A 22,333-nucleotide genomic window follows, 5' to 3' on the forward strand; every position below is an offset into this window, starting at 1 on the left:
GACACTAAATTAAAAAAAAAAAACCCGATCAGACACCGGAAGTGAGGTAAAAGCTGCCCCGGCGCAGTGGACTGTGGGACATCGTGCCATATTGACACACGATAGAAATGGACGCGGGGTTTTTCCGCGTAAGTCTTGAATCCTGTTATAACTCTCGTACTATAAAGGTCGAATATGTTGTTTTGCATGTGTTATTAGTCAGTTGGTTGATTAGTTGGTTATTTTAAGGCTGTATTTGGTGTGTTCATTGAAGTGTGGCTGTAATGGCGGCTGCGTGAGAGAACCAGAAAATACTCAACAGATTAAACAGGAACAACACATTTAAGGAATCCAGCGCGTTTAATTTCATATCATCGCCCTTATTCTTACAGATAAAATCCACTGTAACATTATACAGTCAGCTGTGCTCTGCTTAGCGTAGTTAAATTAAAATGCAGACTGTAACCGAGACCCAGACGGACAAATACCACGCTTTTCTGATACGATAGCGAGCTGCGTAATCATGCGTGTGTTTGTATACATGTTAATATCATATTCAAACTGTGAAATAATTCAGTTTATTTTCACCCTCATACTCCACATTGTATATTCACTTCAGATACAGAAAATATGAAGTTATATTATATATTGTGTTTTAATCGTGAATTCTTGTTGTTTCAGGGCACCAGTGCGGAGCAGGATAACCGCTTCAGCAACAAACACAAGAAGCTGTTGAAGCAACTCAAGTTTGCAGAATGTCTGGAGAAGAAGGTGAAAAAAATGGAAAACATGTTTGTTTTCTTTTTTTGCAAGCGTGTTCATAATACCTTGTTACCATTAACATATTGCATATTGTGGTTCCCTAGATTTACAATAAATTGTAAGTTCAGCATTCATCAAATGTTCCTAGAAGAAATTCTAGAAAAAGTATCACAGTTTCTGAATATAATTTTAAGTAGCACAACTCTTCTCAGAATTTATAATAATAGTTTTTGAAGGAACATGTGAACTCAAATCCTTTTTTGAAACCTAATTAAGGTTGACCTATAAGTTACCAGAATATATGGAAAATCCTGTGTTTGTTTGTTTCAAGATTTTTTTTCTGATTCGTTATTAGGTGGATATGACCAAGGTCAACCTGGAAGTGGTGAAGCCCTGGATAACCCAGCGAGTGACGGAGATCCTTGGCTTTGAGGATGATGTCGTCATCGAATTTGTCTTCAACCAGCTGGAGGAAAAGGTAGACGGCCACTCTGCTCTTCCCACGTGCTGCAGTTATATATTAGATGTGTTTTGTTCTTTGGGAGGATGAGAAGAAGGTTTGAAGTTCAGTGAATGACTGCTGACAGTTATTTGAAACATTTGCCATGCGTAGATGTAACAGCAGAAAACATCTAACATCACAGTCTTTAAGTGTCTCTCTGCTTTTAAAAAGACAGAAAAGCGGGTAAAATGATATTCTCTCTCTCTGAAGATATGATTTGTGACACCGTTCCTTCTGAACAGCAATGTTCTAATGTTGATGTGATTTATGATTTAAAAGGCCTGAACCAATATGGATCTTATTCCTTGCATCTGAAGTATAGCACCAACTCCTAATTAAATCTCACCTGAGCCCAAAGTCTCTCTGAATCCAACTCTCCCTTGATGATGAGCTTTATTTTTTGAGGTGAGTTATAAGCAGGGCTTGATATTGTGCCAGTGGTAGAGTCATTTCAGCTTTATCATTTGTGCCTTTCTGTTTCAGAGTGAAAGTTTAGCAGTACATCTTAAACACAAAGGCCTGATTACCATTTTTGAATATGACATACAACCATTAAAGATAAAAACGAAAAACATAACATTGCATGTGAGATGATAGCTGATTATGACATTGGTGTAAGATGCCTATTTTATTTAAATAAAATGTATTCGTCAATATGTGTTATCCTCAGTCTCGGTGAATAGCTCCACTATCAGTTGTAAAACAATACATTGGTTTCTTGTATGTTTGTGCATTTGCGCAATATGAAACAAAAAAACAACGAGAGACGTGACATTTTGCATTTTCATTAGTTTAGCTAAGCTCTGTTTATTAGTCAGTGTTTAAAGCTCTAAAGATTTGATTTTCAGGAAGCTTTCGATTGGATTCCAGAGAGGTATTTGCTCCTATTAATGATACATAAAAGTTTTTCCTTATTTTCAGATCTAAAGAGGTGCTTTCAGTTTTTGGAATGGCATAGCCATACAATATCTTAAAGGAATGCTTCAGGATCAGTACAGGATAAGTTTGATCAGCAGCATTTGTGAAATAATATCACTAAACTCATACAACAACCAAAAAATAAATTAAAGTTATTTAAAGGGATACTTCACCCCAAAATGAAATTTTTGTCATTAATCATTTACCCCCATGTCGTTCCAAACCCGTAAAAGCTCTGTTCGTCTTCGGAACACAATTTAAGATAGTTTGGATGAAAACCGGAGGCCTGTGATTGTCCCATAGACTGCCAAGAAAATAAGTGTCAAGGTCCATAAAAGGTATGAAAGTCGTCATCAGAATACTCCATCTGCCATCAGACGTGCAATCTGGTTGCAAACACTTTTTGTAAGTGAATAAAACAAAAATAAAGAAATTTTTCTTTCAAATCAAAGCTAAATACACGTAGAAACCGCGCATCCTTAGGGCGCGGATGATACAGAAGAGGATACGCAGCACACAGTGTAATGGAGAGACACAGAGGAGACTGTTCACAAAGGAATTGTTGAATAAAGTTTTAATTTTTTTTTCTTTCCTTACAAAAAGTGTTCCCATGGCTCTATATAACACCGATTGCACGTCTGATGGCAGATGGAGTATTCTGAAGATGACTTTCATACCTTTTATGGACCTTGACACTGTTATTTACTTGTCAGTCTATGGGACAGTCACAGGACTCCTGGTTTTCATCCAAAATATCTTAAATTGTGTTCCGAAGACGAACAGAGCTTTTACGGGTTTGGAACAACATGGGGGTAAGTGATTAATGACAATTTCATTTTGGGGTGGAGTATCCCTTTAATTATGTCAGATTTTTTTTTTTAAGAAAAACATTTAGAATTTTGCATCTTATAGAATCACAAATTAAAATAAAAATTAATCATGTTTAATTAATTGAATATGTATGTTCTAGGGTTTACTAAAAAATATATAAAATTTGTGAAAACTGCTATAGAAAAATTTGAAAGAAATTAAAAATGTTCCTCTTCTGTTTTTATTTCATACTGGTTAGAAATAAAAAAACATTTTTTTTATATATATATTTTTAATCTTTCTTTTATTTTTTTATTTTTTAATTAATTATAAGTAATGGTAATTAAATAAAATAAATAAAAAAAAAGCTTCTCTTTAATAATCACAGTCTAAATGGGTGCATATGAATAAAAATATTGAATAGCGAATCATAATTTTGGGTCCTTGGCGTTAAAAATACTTTGGTTATTCTACAAATGCTGTCATTGGAGCTTTACCTGTATTGAACCAGAAACATTCGTTTAACTAATTTTAGTACACCGGGTGCTCAGTCCTGCTCTTGGAGATCTACTTTATTGCAAAATTTAGGTCCAACTTTATTCTTATGACTAAACACTGGTGTGGTGTACATCTTCAGGAGCATGATTCAGCAGACCTGTCTTAGCACATGGATCTCATAGGTTTATTTTCCTCTTCAATTGTTGTAAATAAAGCGTTTTCTATGCCTTGTGTACTCATTATTGCTTGTTCGTCTCTTGCAATTTAGATAAATGATATAGCATTAAACTCAAGGTGATTGAGTGTGATGCAGTAGTGAGGCGGAGGCCAGCCAATGGAGCGCCTTTCTCCGCCCCCACCCAGCCCACAGAGCCTGCGCCACTCACACTGAAGACAACTGGACTGTTCTTGCTTTGTGGGGTTTTGATGCACTCTGTTTGTGGACTGTAATGTTTCTATCTCTCAGGAGTTTGATAATGCACAGGAAGAGACAGCACTAGTGGTTTGGGAGGGTCTTATTGCTCCTTGACGAGGGGGTGTGAACTGGGAGGATACATCTCAGTTCAGATGATAACATGTAAACTTGTAATGCATGCTCAAAGGCAGTTTATTCATTTTATAAGTGTTTTTTGTTGCTTTTATACAATTGGTTTATTAGTAAAAAAATTACATTCAGCTGTGGCTGTTGGTTTTAGAGACATTTTTGAGGCCCACAGGTACTGGGCTCTTGTTGAACAGCAGCAGTTTACTTGTGTTCAGGAAGGGAAGGTATAGGTAGACATTCAGAGATCAGCACTCTGGTTCTGTGTCAGTATTAACTGCTTGGTTTCCTCCCCTCTCTCTTCCTCCCTGCTGTTTGTGTTGCAGAATCCTGATGGGAAGATGATGCAGATTAATCTGACCGGGTTTCTGAATGGGAAAAATGCTCGGGAGTTCATGAAGGACCTCTGGCCGCTGTTACTAAGCGCCCAGGAGAACATCGCTGGTATCCCGTCTGCCTTCCTGGAGCAGAAGAAAGAGGAGATCAAACAGAGACAGGTGATGTAGAGAAGTTGTAAACTCGCATCACTGTTTTATTGGTTGGACTGTGATTAAGTTTATATGATTGTATGTGTACGACATGTTTGTAAACTCATCAGGTTGAGTGTTTAACAGTTTTTCTTCTCTTTAATATTCAGATTGAACAGGAGAAAATTGCCTCTCTGAAAAAAATAGATGAAGATAAAAGAGAGAAGGAGAGCAAAGAAAGAGCTCAGTCAAAAAGCCCTAAAAGGTTGGTTTTGGATTTCATTTTGCTGTCAGTCAGCATGAAACTTGGTTGGGACTTGATTTTGTCCATCTGGAATTAACAACAATTCTAATTGTTGCAACCTGTTATAAGCTTTTATTAAAGATTACGAGAACAAATGAATTAAAAAAAATGCACACAGATAAATCATCTGTAATAAAATGCAGTATTCTATAAAAAAAAAAAATTGCAAAATAACAAAAACTCAATTTTCATTTTTACAGTGACTTTAATAAATTGTCGGTGTAAATAATGGATAATATTGTAAATTGGCATTGTGCTTAACTGCTGTTTTTTTTTTTTTCTTGATTCACTTTTGTTCCCAGGAGGAAGTCCCGCTCGCCTGTGAAGCGTGACCGTAAGTCCAGTCCTTCTCGATCTCCTCGCCGAAAACCGAGCCCGGCTGCCTCGCCGCCTTCTAGTCCACCCAATCATAAAGAAGAACCAAAGCAAGAACCGGACCAATCAGAGAGCTCCAAACCAGAGCCACTCGTTCAGGAGGCTTCCTCTACTAGGTAACTGTGGAGTCCTGACATTGCACTACGGCCACCTAATATATTAGTCCTTCAAGCTGCCTTTGACAAAAAAGGACTTTGCATATAAATCTAAAATGTTAATTTGGGCAAGTTCCATCTTGAGTGACTTTATTTTACTGAAATAGTGCATAAAATTACCTTTCTGCAGGATGAATTTTTTAGACTGACACTTTTTTTCCCCGTTCTACCTGTCAGTGATCTTGTGAGTGACATGAAACCGGACTCAGTGTCTGAGGCTGTGAAAGAGTCATCTCCAGATAAAACGTCCAAATCAGAAGACAGGCCCAAACCCAGAGACAGGGACAGAGAGAAGGATGGACGTAGAGATCGCCCACATCAACGCTCTCGTTCACCCCGCTCTCGTAGACGACCTCGATCCCGCTCTAGGTAAGTCTTGTGTCTGTTGGTGAAGCCATGTGATTTGTTTTCCTAGATCCTTTTGTTTACCTGCTAATGTGATTGAACTAGGATTTAAGCTAATGTCTCTGCCTCTAGGTCGTTCTCCCCGCGTCGCAGAACTAGTCCCAGGAGGCGAATCTCTCCGAGACGTAGGAGCCCTCCTAGACGGCAACCACCCTCTAGGCATAGACGTAGCCGTTCACCTGTCCACAGGTCAGTCTGTTTTTGTTTGTTTTTAAATAGAAATAAATACTTTTAATCACCTAGAATGCATTAAATTGACAATTACGACTTACTATAGTGTTACAAAATTTATATTTTAAATAAATGCTGTTCTTTTGGACTTTCTATTAAACAAAGAATCTTGAAAAAATGATCACAGTTTTCCACAAAAATATTAAGCAGCACAGCATATGACACTGAATATTGGAGTAATGGATGCTGAAAATTAAGATTTTCCATCACAGGAATAAATTACATTTCAAAATATATAAATGAAAATTTATTTTAAAATTGTAATTGTTTCATAACATAACATTTCATAATATTTTTGATAAAATAAATCCATGTTGGGTAAGCAAAATATTTAAACTTTTGTACAGTTTTGTAAAGCCACACTGTAAATGTTCTCATGCTTTCAACTTTATTACTAGGTACAGTCTGTCTTCACATGAATTTAAATTTAAGTTAGGCCAACTTTGGTGTTTACCTGAACTTGTTTGTCCACCAGGCGGCGCTCTCGCTCCCGGTCCTCCTCTGGTAGTTCCTCTTCTCGGTCACCCCATAAGAGAGCAGGGAAACGTGGGTCAGCTACCCCGCCCAGAAAACTTCCACGTCGTTCTGACCCCTCCAGCCCTTCCAGAAGAAGAGGTCATAGTCCTTCAGGACCAGACACCAGCCCTTCAGGTTGCATCCTTAAACTCAGTCTCGTTATTTGCAATTTGAAATTACTTAAATGTGATTTTAAAATAAATTTTCTTCAGATTATAGTTGATTCTTTGTATAAAAAAGAAATGGTTCCTCATAAATGCTATGTTGCTTGTAGGATATTATGCCGTTAAATGATTCTGACTATAATACATCTATAAATTTCAGCTGTGAAGCACAGGCCTGGTGGAAGAAATGACTCTCGCTCTCCTTCTCCTAAACCCAGGCGGTCGGATGGATCAGAGTCCGGTGAGATTTGGTTCTTCAACATGGATTTGTGTGACTGTCAGAAAGGTTTATGTGAAAAGACTTGCAGATTGGGTTGAAATAACATGATGAACTGATGTTACGGATTCTGCTGCTCATGTTTCATGAGTCTCTTCTGTTTATTAAAAAGATGAGGGGAGGCTGCATGTTATGGGTTTGTGTGTGTGTGTCACTGTTTTTGCACATCATGGGTGTGTGATGGTGGGCACATGGCTGTTTCTTGGGCACTGAAGGACTGCACTGCTTTGCATTTCAGAGGAGGAGAAGGTGGGCAAAGGGTCAACAGCAGATTCTGTCCAGCAGCGACGTCAGTATCGCAGACAGAATCAGCAGTCCTCTTCAGGTTACCACAGTTTTTTTAGGCTCCATCACACTCGTTTGTCCTCACTTCCCTTCTCTCGCTTTCTTCCTCTCACACCTGTGCTTGCAATAATTAATCATGTTGGTTAATCATTTATGCTAGTAGATGTTCGATTTAGTACTGATAACCATGTTGGTTTGCTTACAGACTCTGGTTCATCCTCTTCTTCTGAAGACGAAGGTCCGAGGAGGCAGAATAGGGGGGCAGGTACCAGGAATGGAGAAATCAGAAGGCGGCGGAGCCATTCACCTGCATCGCCACGGAGAAGGCACAGAGATGGATCCCCAAGGTGAAAATCAACAATATTTGCATTTACTTTACATTTTCATTTGAAAATGTAAGGAGGTTAACCTCCTGAGGTCACTACTCAGATGTTTTGTTCACTTTAGGATAATAAATTGATATTTCAGATTAATTGCTTGGATTTTAGTTGCTATTGATTCCTGTAGAAGCTTACTTAGTGCCAATGTTTTTTAATTCAGATTGAATGTGATAAAAAAAGGGCTAAGTTAAAAAAAAAATAATGGCAGGAAACTGCATCTTTCTACTGAGTTGGAATTCTTACTATAAACATACAGCACGAGCAGTGCAGTTTTATGAACAAATGACTATGAAATGAAACTAGTTCTTTTTAGGGAATCAAAATTATGCAGTGCAACCAGTCTACTCTGACTAACTCTATGGAACCAGTCCATTTAAAGATGTCAATTCTGTCGTTACTCACCCTAATGTTGTTCCAGACTCATTTATTTAAAAAAAAAAAAAAAAAAACATGACTGAAAATATTTTTAGTAAAACCTGATTTGTGTGGCTCAATTGAAAGTCTGTTCACCCAAAATGTTTGACAGCTTTGAAGAGCTTGTAAAAGTAATCCATGATTTGCTTGTCACACATGAACAAACCTCTTTGTTTTTTGCAGAAGCCCAAACATGCTTGCATCATATGTGAGAAACCTCACTGGTTTGCTTAGATTTCGTTAAACATATTTTGTGTTTTGAATATAAAGGAAAGTTATATGGGTTTGGATTGACATGTGAGTACATTGGTTGAATTATAAGACTTGTGAACTTAAATCTGAGGCTTTAACTGAACTGAATTAAATTGAATCAAATTTGACCTTGTGAATCACAATCCATGCCCAGCCCTGTTGTTCACTCTTAACTACAAGATTCATTACTGTGGAACACTGAGTTTAGACTCCCTTTCTCTCTTCTTCCAGAAAGAGACGTTCTCCATCACCTGCAGGCCGCAGACATCGTTCACCTTCTCCTGTTCGCCGCCGCAGGTCACCGTCTCCTCCCCCAAGACGCAGGTAAAGTCCAACTAAGTTTCTGTGGTTTGTGGTTGTGAAGACTCTTTGACTGACTCATTCTTCATCCCTTTCTCCTGTCCTTCCTGTCTCAGATCTCCATCTCCACCTCACCGGCGCTTCACTCCCCCTATCCAGCGCAGATACAGTCCCTCCCCTCCCCCAGCTCAAAAGAGACGCTCATCAGGGTCTCCGCCCAAGCGCAGAAGGTCTCCCTCTCCTGTGTCCAAGCGTAGAGGCTCTCCTTCACCTTTGTCCAAAAGGAGAGCGTCTCCCCCACACCTTTCAAAAAACATAGATTCTCCCCCACACCTTTCAAAAAACACAGAGTCTCCCCCACACCTGTCCAAAAACACAGAGTGTCCCAACCCCCAATTCTAACTAAACGTAGAGGTTCTCCTTCATCTCTGTCCAAACGCAGAGCGTCTCCCTCACCCATTGCTAAGCATAGAGGGTCTCCTTCACCTGTTGCTAAACGCAGAGGATCTCCCTCACCCGTGGCCAAGCGTAGAGGGTCGCCCTCTCCTGTGGCCAAACGTCACCCCTCTCGATCCCCAAAACGGAGTCGTGGCAGTAGTCCAGGAAAAAGACGTACTCCGCCCTCTTCTGCTTCACCCCCACCTCGCCACCGCAGAAGTCCCCCTGCAGCCCGAGGCAGAGATACTCGTTCTTCTCCCCACAGCACTCGAGTTTCTTCCAGTCCTCCAGCCCGATATGGCCCCTCTGGTTCATCCCCACAGAGACAAAGACGTCAGACGTCCCCGTCTCATAGCACCAGACCCATTCGCAGGGTCTCCCGCACACCAGAGCCACGCAAATCTCAGAGGTACGTTTTTCTGTAGTGCCCTTTCTATCTTTGTAACACAGATGTGATGATCTCTGAATGACTATGTATTCCTTTCAATTTCTAGAGGTTCTCAGAGCCCCCAGCCAGTAAGGAGGCAGGTTTCACGTTCACCATCTGCTTCTCCTCCTCCTCCTGCTCCAACGGCTCAAAAGCGGCCTGCTTCTGTCTCACCTTCTCGCTCTGCTAGCCGTTCTCCACCTCCACCTGCCAAAAAGAACAGCAGCGTCTCCCCGAGCCCATCACCTAACAAGGTACGTCACACCTGCCCAAAAAGTCTCACGTCCCCTAGACCTCTAGACCACAGAGCTCCTCAAAAAATATATTTTTTTTTTTCAATCCAATCGATCCAGCTGAATAAAGCAAATCCAATAACAAAAAAATTAAAAACAGTATTAAAATCACTGTAATGCTTATGATGTTGCTGCTTTTTATATGGTATGGTTTTGCTTGAAGTCAAAATGATTTTTTTGTTGGTTCTCTAGAACTCAGATGCAGAAGGTAGTAAGAAGAAGAAAAAGAAGAAAGAAAAGAAACACAAGAAAGAGAAGAAACACAAGAAGCATAAGAAACAGAAAAAGGAGAAGAGTGGAGAAGAAAAGAGTGGAGGGGCGGCAGGAGGACACGGACAGGAAGCAGAGCCAGATTCTGATCAGAAAAAGGTGAAGTTACACTTTTAAAGCTGTATAAACAGTCAATATAAAATAGTCTGGTTTCTCCAGTAATATAAATGCGTCTCTGTGTTTACCATATTTTTTTAATACACTACCATTCATATATTTTGGGGGTTTTGTTTATTTTTTAAAAGTCTCTTATGCTCACCAAGGCTGCGTTTACTTGATAAAAAAAATACTGTAGTGTAATTTATTCCTGTAATGGCAAAGCTAAATTTTCAGTGGCTGTTACTTCAGTCTTCAGTGTCACATGATTCAGAAATCATTCTAATATGTCAAATTGGTGCTCAAGAAACATTTCCAGTCAATGTTGAAAACAATTCTGTTTAATGTTTTTGGAAACTGATACTTTTTCACAGTTCTTTGCAGAAATTTAGAAAGAACAGCATTTATTTGAAATAGGGCTGGGCGATATATCTAACGATTTGATCATGCGCATCTAGTCAGTAAATCTGGTTCCTCGATTACCGCTAAATCGCCATCACCTGCTTTCAAATGGAGCGGCATTTAATAGACAGAACCGTAGATCACTGACAAGCTACGCAATATCGCGTTCATTATCCCAGATGAATCGCTTCGATAATGAACGCAATATTGCGTACCTTGTCAGTGATCTACGGTTCTGTCTATTAAATGCCGCTCCATTTGAAAGCAGGTGATGGCGATTTAGCGGTAATCACGGAACCAGATTTACTGACTACATGCACATGATCAAATCGTTCGATATATCGCCCAGCCCTAATTTGAAATGGTTGCAAAATGCTACAGAAATCTTTTTAAACATTTAGAAATGTCTTACACTTTTGATAAATTTGAATGCATTCCTGTTGAATAAAGCAATTTTTTTTTTTTTTTGCTTTCCCTAAAACTTTGAATGGTAGTGTATATGGACTGGAGACGTTTGACTGCAACTTTAACGAGGACTTCTCTCAGAGAGAAGATTTTACATAGTGTCTATATTGTGAAACATTATTATCCCTGAGTCAGACATAATTAATGCTACCTTTCCTGAAGGAATCAGAGAGTGAAGTAGAAGACAGTTTGGATGATCTGGAGAAGCAACTACGTGAGAAAGCTCTTCGCTCAATGAGGAAGGCCCAGATGTCCCCATCATCCCAGTCCTGAGGAAATATCTGTCACACCCCACATTTCCCTCTTTCTCTTCCACTCTCTGCATTTTAAATGTTTGATGTTGGTTCAGCTTTAGAATGTACAAATTGTTAAAATTCACCCTAGACTTTTGTTAGTTTGGATTTTTTTTGGCATGTTTATTGCTGGGGAGTTTTATGATATGGAAATGATTGAGCAGCTGAAATTTCTTCATCAGATTCTGCCCTATTTTCCACCCTTAAATACTGTTGACAACTTTATCCGAAAAACAAACCCCTTTTTTACCCCCCCCCCCATTCCTGTGTTGCTTTTATGGTCATGATGAAACATATTGAAAAGCTTATTTGCAGTTCTGAGTTAATAATGTACAAGTTAGCCTATGAATTCTCTCTTTACTTCAGCAGGACTTTTTACGAGAGTTTTGTTTGTGGACAGCAGACCCCAGCGTGTTTGTCCTCTTGTGTGCATGATCCATAAACCAAAACACCCAGAGAGCTGATCCAGCAGGCTGCTCTCTCTGTTTACCTGAGCATTGTGGCAGTGCTCGAGCTGTACTGTGCACATGAGAACAAATCAGTAAAGTCTGTTTTCATCCTTTATTTTTTGCTTTATATTTTTTTGTAACCTAAGTTGTGTTTGAAATTGTTGAACCCTGCAGTAATTTCTGGCTTTGAACAAAGTCACATTAAAATGAAGAAAATATTGTTGTCTCAAATACTTTTCTTTAAATTGCATGTTTACATCTGCAACATGCCAGTATGAGAGCATCACATACATTCTGTTTGAGATGCATACAAGGCTGTTTTACATATGTTTTCTAGTCTAATGTGGTCTAGAAGGTTCTGTGGAAAGCCTGTGGTGTTCCAGGTCTGGTGATGACACATGATAATCAACTGCTGTATATGTGTTATCTTGTGTCGTCACCTTGGCAACACTTGGTGACAAATCTTCAGTAGCTACAAATGAAAGCTCAGTGAGTTCTTATTGTGTAGTGCGGTTAACGTGGACTGATCTGCAAAAACAGCCCAAGGCAACAATGTTTATGCCCTGTTGTTGTTCTATAGTGCCACCTGCTTCCTAATTGGCCACAGGCAGCTGTGGGAATACATAGGTGTTTAAGAGATAAACGTTGAGGTCTGTCTTTATGGCTGTCCCTAGAGATCAGACTAAGTGATGGAGAGCTTTGTTTCGGGTTCAGCTGTGCTTCTCTATGCATTGTGCTGGAAGATCAAATAAAAAAACAAATAACATAAAAAAAAGCACTTAACAATTTTTTAATTTTTTTTTTTTAATTTTGGGGATTCTGCAAGGAACTGAAATTACCCTCACAGTGTATGTTTGAGTAGTCTAACTTTTTTCGGTTTAAAAGAACAATTATTTAAAACTCAGCTATTTTACCAACCACGTTTTTGGGTTTCTCAGATAACCACAAGTTTAATCCAGAACTAATACTAGTTTTATATTTACGCTGCATCTTATGTTATGATCTGTAGCATGTTGTTGTTTCTTTTGTTCTGTATTTATAATTGAATGCAGGTTGATTTTGGCAATTACTTATAAGAGGCAATGCCATGTTCAACAGACATGCCAGTGTCCTGACAATTTATCTTACCCAGGCACATCAATATTGCATAATTTTTCTTATGCTGAACAACAATTACTGTGTTTGCATTACTGTGAGGGTAGGTGTTGACATTAATAAACCATAAATTGACCGGTTTCATTTTTTGTTGTTGAATTGTACTACCTACTGTTTCAATGGGAAGTAGCAAAATCTGACAGGGTATCACTAATCGACAGAACGCCGTAGTGGGAGATTTGCTTAATTGTTAGATTTTTAATTAATAAGGATACTTTTGAGTGAATTTAGTAATTGAGTGTATTTCTCAATTACGCAATGATAACGTCATTTGTCGCCACCTACTGGTATGATGTTAACTTACAGAAAATATAACTAATGGACCGGGGAACACAAGATTCGAATCACTTGAATTAAAGCACTCAAAATAATAATTTTAACCAAATTATTTATTTATGGATAAATATATCTCTTTAGGGGTAGGCCTAAATATATTTATGGGTAAACTCGCTTACTGAAACTGATTGACTTCTTTGTGCTCTAACACGCTTTTTCAGTAGCCGTACAACATGACTCGTATTGTCCTTATAATGCAAGTCAAATAACTTTACAATCCAAATTAGCAGTGTTATAAAACACTTGGGGAAGCGCTAGCTCTCTAGTGCACGCGGGATGGTCCTATACTGATTCTGCGCGCGCCCGTTCCGTTCACTCTGCGCATGACATCGCCTCAAATACTCCAGTTGCTTCTCCCCCTTTCCGTCGCCATCCTGAGAGCGCAGCGGAGGAGGAGACGTAGCGGACTCTGTAGGGTTTTTCAGTGATGTGTGTCTAGGCAGCGGGACCTCGTGGAAAGAAAAGGGCATTTTTTAAATTTATTTGAACGGACTCTCTGTGTTTCGGTTGCGCTTGGAAAAACCACAGAGTGATATTTGTGCTCGAGAAACTCGGTTCGAGAAAGAGGGAGGCGTGAAAGGAAAACTTTTTGTGCCAAGGTGAAGAAATCGAGGTTTGTTGTTGCGAACGAGTCTCAAGGCAAAAGTTGGGGATGTCTCTCTCGGTACCTCAGAACGGTGTAAAGGGGGATAACGAACCCGTCATCGAGCTTTTTGTGAAGGTAAGAGCCCGACTAAAAACTCCAATCAGTGGAGTAAAGATTAAAGAGACTCAAAAATGAACATTTTGTCATCATATACTCATACAAACCTCTACGAATAATGTTCGTTTGTGAATACAAACGATATTTTAGAGAAGACGATACACTCTGTCACCTTATGCTTTCAATATATGTTAAAAAGATGTGATGAAAGTGAATGGTGACCGAGTCTGTCAGTCCTAAACGTTCACACTAACTATAGCTTCTGTTGTAATTTGAGTCACAATTCTGTTTTCTCTTGATAAGTAAACAATTCACAGTCCACCTCAATATGTCTAAAACAATGTCAGAGATACGATCCATCCGTTGTGTTTTACAGTAAGAGTGAATGATGATGACACTATGTCCATGTGAATGTCAGATGGGTGGAGGCGTTTTCTCAATATCACCCAATATCTGTCTATGTGCTGCTCCTTTTAGATTTTTATGATTGCATGTAACAAAAATAAAGGTAAAAGCGTTTACTCCCTCAGCCAAATGCACAAAGCACGCGGGTTTGCATGGAAAACCGACAACAATGTACATCTGCAGTTCCCAATCCCGACCGCAGGAAGTCTGTCCGCTCGAGGATACAGAGTCACACACTTGCATCGAACAAAGCCAAAAGAGCTCGAATGTGCTCTGCTAGAGTTATGTCTGTTAAGAAAGGACATTGTATTTAATACACTTTGAATGGATGAAATCGCCTTTTCTTTATCTACTACAGCATTGTTTTGCCTTCATAACAGAGGTTCATATTTTAACTCCACACAGGAATCGGTCTGTTTATTGTAACCAGAGATGGTGTTGGGATCTATTTCTGGTTGGTTTGCTTCTTAAGGCTAAACTCTTCGTCATTTCCAATATAAACTGAAGCGAAGGAATCCGCTCCACCCTTGGATCTTTGAGTAATCAAACTGGAATTATTTGAATTCCTCTCCACTTCTGGAACCCTGCTGTCCTCTTTCTTTCCTTTTCTCTCCCTCCAAAGGCCTTCTGCCCGGCAGAGCGGGAAAACTCCTGAAAGACTGAAAGGAGGGTGAGAAGGGAAGTGGAGGAGGGGTGGGAGTTACAGAAAGAGGAGGGGGCTCCCAGCAGTGGATATTTGGAGGCTGAGATCTGTTTAGAAGCGTGCAACAAGCTCTCCTCTCTAACCAGTATGGTTACTAAACTACTGGTGCATTAAAGCTCAGAGGACTTTGGATCTCAGACGTGAAAACGCTGACCAGGCGTATATGATTCCCGAGGCTTTAATTAAAGGATGCCCCTGCTGTATTAAATGGACTGTAATTAATAATTCAATGAACATTACAGCAGTTTGTCATGTTAGAAGGCACATGTATAGGTCAGCTCTTTTTGGAAGTGACCCTACAAAACATTTTAAGTATGGGCTTTTGTTTCTAACAGATTGATTGTTAAAGACCCCAGGGAATCTAAGGAGTGCAGTTTTCTTTACTGTATTGCATTTATTTTACTGTATTTTTTTTATTTATTTCTACTGTACTGTATTTGAGCTTTGGGTTTAGCATCTAACATTTAGATGGCTTCTAGCTAATGCAAAACATGCACAAAACTCTAATTTGTATTTCATAGGGTTTTTACAATAAAGTCTTCATCCTGTTGCCATTTTTAGGAGTATTTTGCAGTGTCTTGCTGTGATGTCACGCTGTATGAAGTGCATGATATTTTTGTGGTAACATGCTGTAATCCTCAGTGATACTGATCTCATGTGATGCTGAGATATGAATAGGATAGTCTAGAAATGATTGTCTTTTATTGCTGGTGTTATATTTTTAGATTCAGCTTGACCACACAGCAGTGTTGCCTGATCTTTACATAGGGAATCATCATCAAAAATTAGTGCATGATGAGCAGTAAAACAATTCTCCTGCTGTTGTGGCTTTGATGTGGAATGGCATGCAGAGAGACCTTAGGTCACTCTTATTCAGAGTCTGCTGATATCAGATGTGCTGCAGTGACACTTACACTGTGTGTGTTTTGTTTCTATGGCACCTGGGTAAAGAGAGTTTCATTTTATGTGTTTGAAAACGCACACATGCTGCAGCAGAAAGATAATGTTGACCCCTCTCTCTCTCCCTCCCTTTCTGTCATTTTATGTCTCTCTCATTCATAATTAACAGCATGTATGTAATGCATCTTTGTTCCACCTTTTCTTCCTGCACAACATCATTGCAGGACCAGCCCCTTTGTTGCCATAGAAACCAGGCAAACCTTGCTCCTGCTGGCAGCTGATAATGCAGCCCTTCCTCCCTCCCTCTGTACAGCTGCACCTGCTGGTCATCTTCACCATGTGGATGTGCAGATTTTTGCTTTGATCACAGTAAAGCACACTGCAGCGTGTGTGTTGTACAGTGCATTTCAAAAAGGGTCCAAACACACTTCTTGTGTGGCTGACTCTGATCAGTGCTTGCTGGTTTAGAAGCTTTTGTGTTTCTCTTAGTTGGCCATTTATCTTCAGTTTGCTCTAATGGATTTGAGATTGAGAGATCAGCCTCAGAGCTTTAATGGGATCAGCGTCTCTTAAATTGATGTGACTTCTCTAAAGTATGAGGCAGCAGTAATAAAGCCTTGGACAGAGCATGGATTTGCAGTTCTCATGCTTATCGGATGTTAGGCTTATTTTGTTTTTTTAACGAAAACGCTTCCATTCAAGTCAACATCTAGATGTGTGGTAAATTCTAGATATTTTGTATGTTTTATTGTTGGATATTTAGTATTGGATAGTGGAGTCGTTCACTTCCAGAATGAAAATTTCCTGATAATTTATTTTACTCACCCCCACATCATCCAAGATGCTCATGCCTTTCTTTCTTCAGTAGCAAAGAAATAAAGTTTTGAGGAAAACATTCCAGGACTTTTCTCCATATAACAGACTTCAATGGTTGCCAACAGGCTCTACACGATCCCATATAAAATATCCCATATATAACTTAAAATTTTCTTTAGAAAATGACTGATCGTTTTTGGTTCATTTTGGATGACATGGGGATGAGTAAACTAAATTATCAGGAAATTTTCATTCTGGAAGTGAACTACTCCTTTAATTGTGTGTGTACATTTTAAATAGATTAAAATAAATATGTTTTTTTTAAAAGTTCTTTTAAAATATTTTTTATTGCAGGTTTTTGGTTTATCTGCCATAACAATTAAAATAATGAACAACATTTATTATTCTCTTATATATTCTTGAATTTTATTATATGTGCATTCCTAATTTAAAAGGGCTTACAAAAGCAAATATTGTTATAACTATTGCTCATAGTGCGGTTTGAGATTAAAACAAGGTGTTAAATGTCATGTTAATTGTTTATTCAGCATTTATGCTATAGGCCTCTCAGATCATGCAACTTGAGGATTTATAGTTTTCACTTGGAAGACTATAAAATGGTCAAGAAGATCCTTTAAAGGTAGGACCGATTCATATTTTGGGACCAGACTTTTGTAGAGATTTGCCCAAGTAAGCAACCATTGAGCAACTGTATAACAATGTGCTAAAACTACCCCAAACACCTTAGTAACCTCCAATAACACGCTAGAATTGTGGTGCAAGCAGTGTCAGTTTTGCATGGCCAAGTGTCATTTACATTTTCTTTAAAATACGTAGATCATTCATGATCTACCCAATCCTCTACCTCCACATGCATACAGGGTCAATACTAGCTCTGCAAAGTGAGCCAGATCACCATGTGACAGTGGTAATGTTTACTCTACAGAAGGACACAGGTGCTTTACACAGTCCAGGTGCTGATGATGCAACCACAGTAACCCTTGCTCTGCTTTCATTGGCTCTTTAGATTAATTATTGTTTATGCCGCATGCAGAGTCAGATGACTTCAGTGTTTTGTCTGTGGTTTGATTTTTGTTTAAGCTGATGTTAGCGATTGTTCACTGCAGAGTTATAGTTTAATCACTGCTTATGAATTCAAGGCCAGTTTGGCCTTATTTTTTAGCTTTGCATGAATTTTTAAAGGAACTGTTTGTTCCTTTGACAATAAAACCGGATATGCTGACCTTTGAAATATTTAGTTTGATCTTTTTTGATATTCATGTGGAGTTCATAGGCTCAGACCTATTGTGCTGTTAACAGCAATGTGTCTGTCAAAACCTCGAGAGGAGCTTTTGCGTTTGAGAAGGATTATGGCACAGCTCAGAGTGTCATTTCATCTCTCACAGCTTCCATTTTTAACCCAAACTAGCGGTCAGGTTTTATTTTTATTTTTATTTTTTTACAGTCCAATTACAGAGTGTTAAATATGCATTTCAGTCTTTTATCAGCTGCCAAGATGGGATCTTATATAAACACAGACATTTGAATGCATCAAATGATTTGTGAGAAAAAGGCAGTGTGTTTGTTTATACTGTAGATTGGAGAAAGTTTGTGTTCTTACATGTTCACACAGTGATACAGGATTGTTAGAACAGACAGACATGGACACATTCTTGGCCTCTGGAGTCACACCAAGTCAAATCAATCTGTCCTTACTGAACAGTCTGAAGGACAAAAGACATGCTCGAACTCTTTCACCCCCTCCTTCCCTCTCTCTCTTCATCCTTCAGCCAGTCGCGCTCATGGAAGGCTCATATCTGACCAGAAAGCTGCATTGCAGTCGTCTCAGTAGTGAGCCATCATGGTGAAGTTTCATTCTTTTGTTTGAAGCTCTATTGTGTCCTTTTGCATTGGTTTTGTGTGTGGGCATGTCTTTTATTTACAAACCAATGAAAAGTTTATGTTGGGCCCTTTAAGTCGCCCATTCTGTGTGCTGTATAGGTACGAGGTTTGTGACAGATAACTGATGCAAAATCTTTAGTTACCAGGAATTCCCTTCAACACAAATTAAATGAGAATCTTTGTGATTATACATGAGATATCAATTATTTAATAATGTAAAATATTCATATATTGATTTAAATTTTGAAGAGTTTATATGCTATCAGGAAAGCAAATTTAGGCTGCACAATTTGGCCAACTTTTTGTAGTTTTATAAATAAGTATGGCTATATAATGATAAATTAATACAAAATGAAACATTGTTGTAATATTTCACTGTTAAAAAAAAGTATTTAATAATAATAGTATCTTTTTACATCTGTAAAATTACAGTCAATATCAATTAATGCTGCAGCCCTAGAATGCAGAAAAAGCAAAAATGAAGTGACTGTAATTGCTGGTTTATTTTCAACTAGGTTAATCATAAGTTGCATCTTCCGTAAATTGTCAGCTATAATTTTTGAGAAATGAAATCGATAATATAGATCAATTGATCATTACACATGATGATCATTGCACATATGGGTGTTTTATTCATTATACTTTTTTTTTCTTGTTTTGAGTGTTTTGAGACACTCACAGTCTCTTATGAGATAAGTTTGTTTGTGTGTGACGGCCTTTTGCAGCCATGTGCCAATGAGTGCGATTTCAGGAGCATATGGAGCCGTTTCAGCGCTGTCTGATTCCCTCACAGGTCTTAAATGGAATTGTGTGGAAGTGCCATTGCCATCACGACATTGAATGTCACTGTACGATGACATCTGTAGCATAGCCAGCATTTGAATTTAATTTTAAAAGTTAAATTTAGGCAAATTTGACTTGGTTCTTCTAGCAGGAGTGATTTTACTGTGGCCGTCGTAACCATATGCTCGTCTCGGTTTGTCTAGATTCTGCTGTTGATTTGCATGTGTTTAGTCTTGTCAGATATCACAGCTGATTGGCTCTCGTCTCAGGAACAAAGCGACCTGCGTGTTTTTTGTTCATTTGAAAAACACTTGTTTATTCAGCTGGTGCAACTTTGTGTAACCAGTGGTGCAGGCGAGACTCTGCATGTGTCCATTGATGTGAGTGTGCGAGCGTTGACCAATGACAGGCTGGAAGCGTGGCTGTGAGTCATCAGTCTGGGGTCTGCTTTTGTGTTAGGAGGAATGTTCTGGGAATGTTTGCACAAACTTAGGAGGTCTGCATTAGGGCTGCACAATTAATAAAATTTCTAATCGCGATTACAATTATGGATGCCAAAATAATTGGCAATTAATTGTTCAAATGTTATTCTGCACGCTTAAGATGTTTTAGTTTTAGTATAATATTATAATACCCTTCATATTTTTACTTCTTTTATCATTTAAAGAAGAAATTAATCCGATGTATATATGACATTTGAGGCTTAATACTATGTTAGAGTGTTTAATACTATGTTAGAGCTTGTTTATTTTCATATAAAAATACGGCATGCAGTTGCAACAAACAATGGTATAACATCATTCAATGTAAATTGTGAAAATTGTAATTAATAATCGTAATTACAATTTCAAGGGAATAATCGACAATTATGAGTTTTGTCATAATCGTGCAGCCCTAGTCTGCATGGAATCTGGAAACATGCAGAATCAAATGCCAGCAATTTATTTTAATGTCTAAATATCTTCCCTTCTTTTGCTTGCTAAATTGCTTTCCTATAATAGTGTTTTCAAATGTTAGTACTTTCTGCTCTCTTTATCATGTTTTAAAGACATATTTCAAGTTCAATATAAATAAAAGATGTCTTTGGTTACCACAGACTATATCCTATTTGCATAGATTTAGTAAGTGATTTTCTCACAAGGGGTGGGCAATATAACGAAAATCACACGCACAAACACACACACACACACACACACACACACACACACACACAAAATATATATACACACACACACACACAAACACACATATATATATATATATAAAACTTTAGAATTACAAAATTAAAGTACAAATGCAAATAGTAAAAGTATGCAAGAAATTGAATAATCAAATGTAAAAATAAAGCATGGCATAGCATGTCACATAGTCTTTCAGAAATCATTATAATATGCAGATTTGGTACATAGGAAACATTATTATCTTGAAAATGCTGCTTAATATTTTTGCGAAAATATTGAAATTTTTTTCAGGATTCTTTGAATAGAAAGTTCACCAGAGAGCATGACCGTCTGTAGGCATTCCCAGCTTGCATCTTAAATACGGTCCATAGAAATCATAGATTGTCTGATGTGAGCATCATTTGGAAAATGAATGTTTCTTTCAAGTGGGATATCCTTCTTTCTGTCTGTATGTCTTATTCTTTCTCTTTCTCCTTCCCTCTTCCATATAAGGTAACATCGTGGTGAGCTCGTTCACAGGGGCTGGAGAATGAGCACATTGTGATTGCGAAGAGTTTGGCTGTTTAGAGTTCTAAATTTAGTCTGCTGGCCACTTCCCCTTGGCCCCACCTCCAGACACACACACACACACACAGACAACACGCATCTCTGTCCTGTGGGAATCTCACAGTGTGGCCTAACAAGGCAGGGCTGAAAGAGAGAGCTGGAGTGGGTGCTGTGCCATGAGAATGTGTGTCTGTTAGTGTTGAGGTGTGTGTGTGTGAGAGAGACTCCACCTTCATGCATTCAGATTGAGTTGCCCTCTGTGACATCTTCAGAGCTTTGCTGGAAGAGATGAGATCACTCACAGAGACCGCAGATCAGATGGAGACGGTGACATGCTCAGCAGCTACTGCACCATGACTCACTGTCTCCACTGGACAGCTGCGCTTCTCCTTTGGGAGTTCAAATCCTTCGTCTGTCCCTGACAGTGTCACAGTGTATATTAAAAACACTTCGCTTCCACCTGAGCTTGAGAAAGAGAGATTGTGACACAGTTCAGCTGAAAGTGTATTAGCAGTGAACATTGTGATGGACAAAGTTTTTATCTGGAAATGTTGATGATACTCAAGACAAACCCCATGCTGTGAAAATGTGTTATAAATAGGGATTAAAACGGCTAGTATAACTATATTTTTGTATATTATACACACCATCATTAAAAACTAAAAAAAAAAATGTTACTCTGGACAAAATATCATGCATTCAGTTTAATAAGTGACAGTTGCATCTATTTTGAATAAATACTGTTCTTGTGAACATTCAAGTCATCAATTAATGAATCCAGAAAAATTTATAATGTACAAAAAAATAAATAAAAAAATAAGCAGCACAGGTGTTTTCAACATTGATAACAATAAATGTTTCTTTAGTACCACATCAGCATATTAGAAGGATTTTTGAAGGATCATGCATCACTGAAGACTGGAGTATTGGCATTGAAAATTCAGCTTTGCCATCAGGAATAAACTACATTTAAAAATATGTTAAAATAGAAAACAGCTAATTTACATAATAAATAAATAAATGTAATAAATATTTTACAATATTACTGTTTTACTGTATTTTTTGTTAATAAATATATCTAACATCTTTTTTTTTTTTTCAAAAACATTTGGAAAAAAAAACCTACCAACCCCAAACATTTTTGTGTAATAGTGTCTGTGTATATATTACTAATTTATTTTAGAAATATACATTTGTAAACTGTTTTAACAATTGTTTTTAATTTTATTTAATCA

At 38.2% G+C, this 22,333-nt stretch overlaps 2 protein-coding genes across 2 annotated transcripts in view; both read left to right on the forward strand.

Moving 5' to 3' along the window:
- The first annotated feature begins 10 nt into the window (after positions 1-10).
- LOC109107994 (serine/arginine repetitive matrix protein 1-like) lies at positions 11-11,886 on the forward strand. Its single transcript, XM_042742337.1, is given in 18 exon segments — positions 11-128; positions 661-750; positions 1,097-1,219; positions 4,337-4,507; positions 4,648-4,742; positions 5,084-5,272; positions 5,489-5,680; positions 5,789-5,905; positions 6,423-6,598; positions 6,788-6,868; positions 7,143-7,229; positions 7,395-7,536; positions 8,467-8,559; positions 8,652-8,823; positions 8,826-9,382; positions 9,468-9,654; positions 9,886-10,062; positions 11,089-11,886. Coding segments are annotated over 18 exon segments (2,781 nt in total). The 5' UTR covers positions 11-107; the 3' UTR covers positions 11,200-11,886.
- A 1,607-nt stretch (positions 11,887-13,493) lies between these two features.
- LOC109070110 (chloride intracellular channel protein 4) overlaps positions 13,494-22,333 on the forward strand; it is a 20,917-nt gene continuing 12,077 nt past the window's right edge. Inside the window, exon 1 of the mRNA XM_042742343.1 lies at positions 13,494-13,880. Within this exon, the coding sequence (XP_042598277.1) occupies positions 13,812-13,880 (69 nt within the window). The 5' untranslated portion in view covers positions 13,494-13,811. The remainder of the gene's footprint in view (positions 13,881-22,333) is intronic.

Source organism: Cyprinus carpio, chromosome B17 (assembly GCF_018340385.1).
Source record: "Cyprinus carpio isolate SPL01 chromosome B17, ASM1834038v1, whole genome shotgun sequence".
Taxonomy (NCBI): domain Eukaryota; kingdom Metazoa; phylum Chordata; class Actinopteri; order Cypriniformes; family Cyprinidae; genus Cyprinus; species Cyprinus carpio.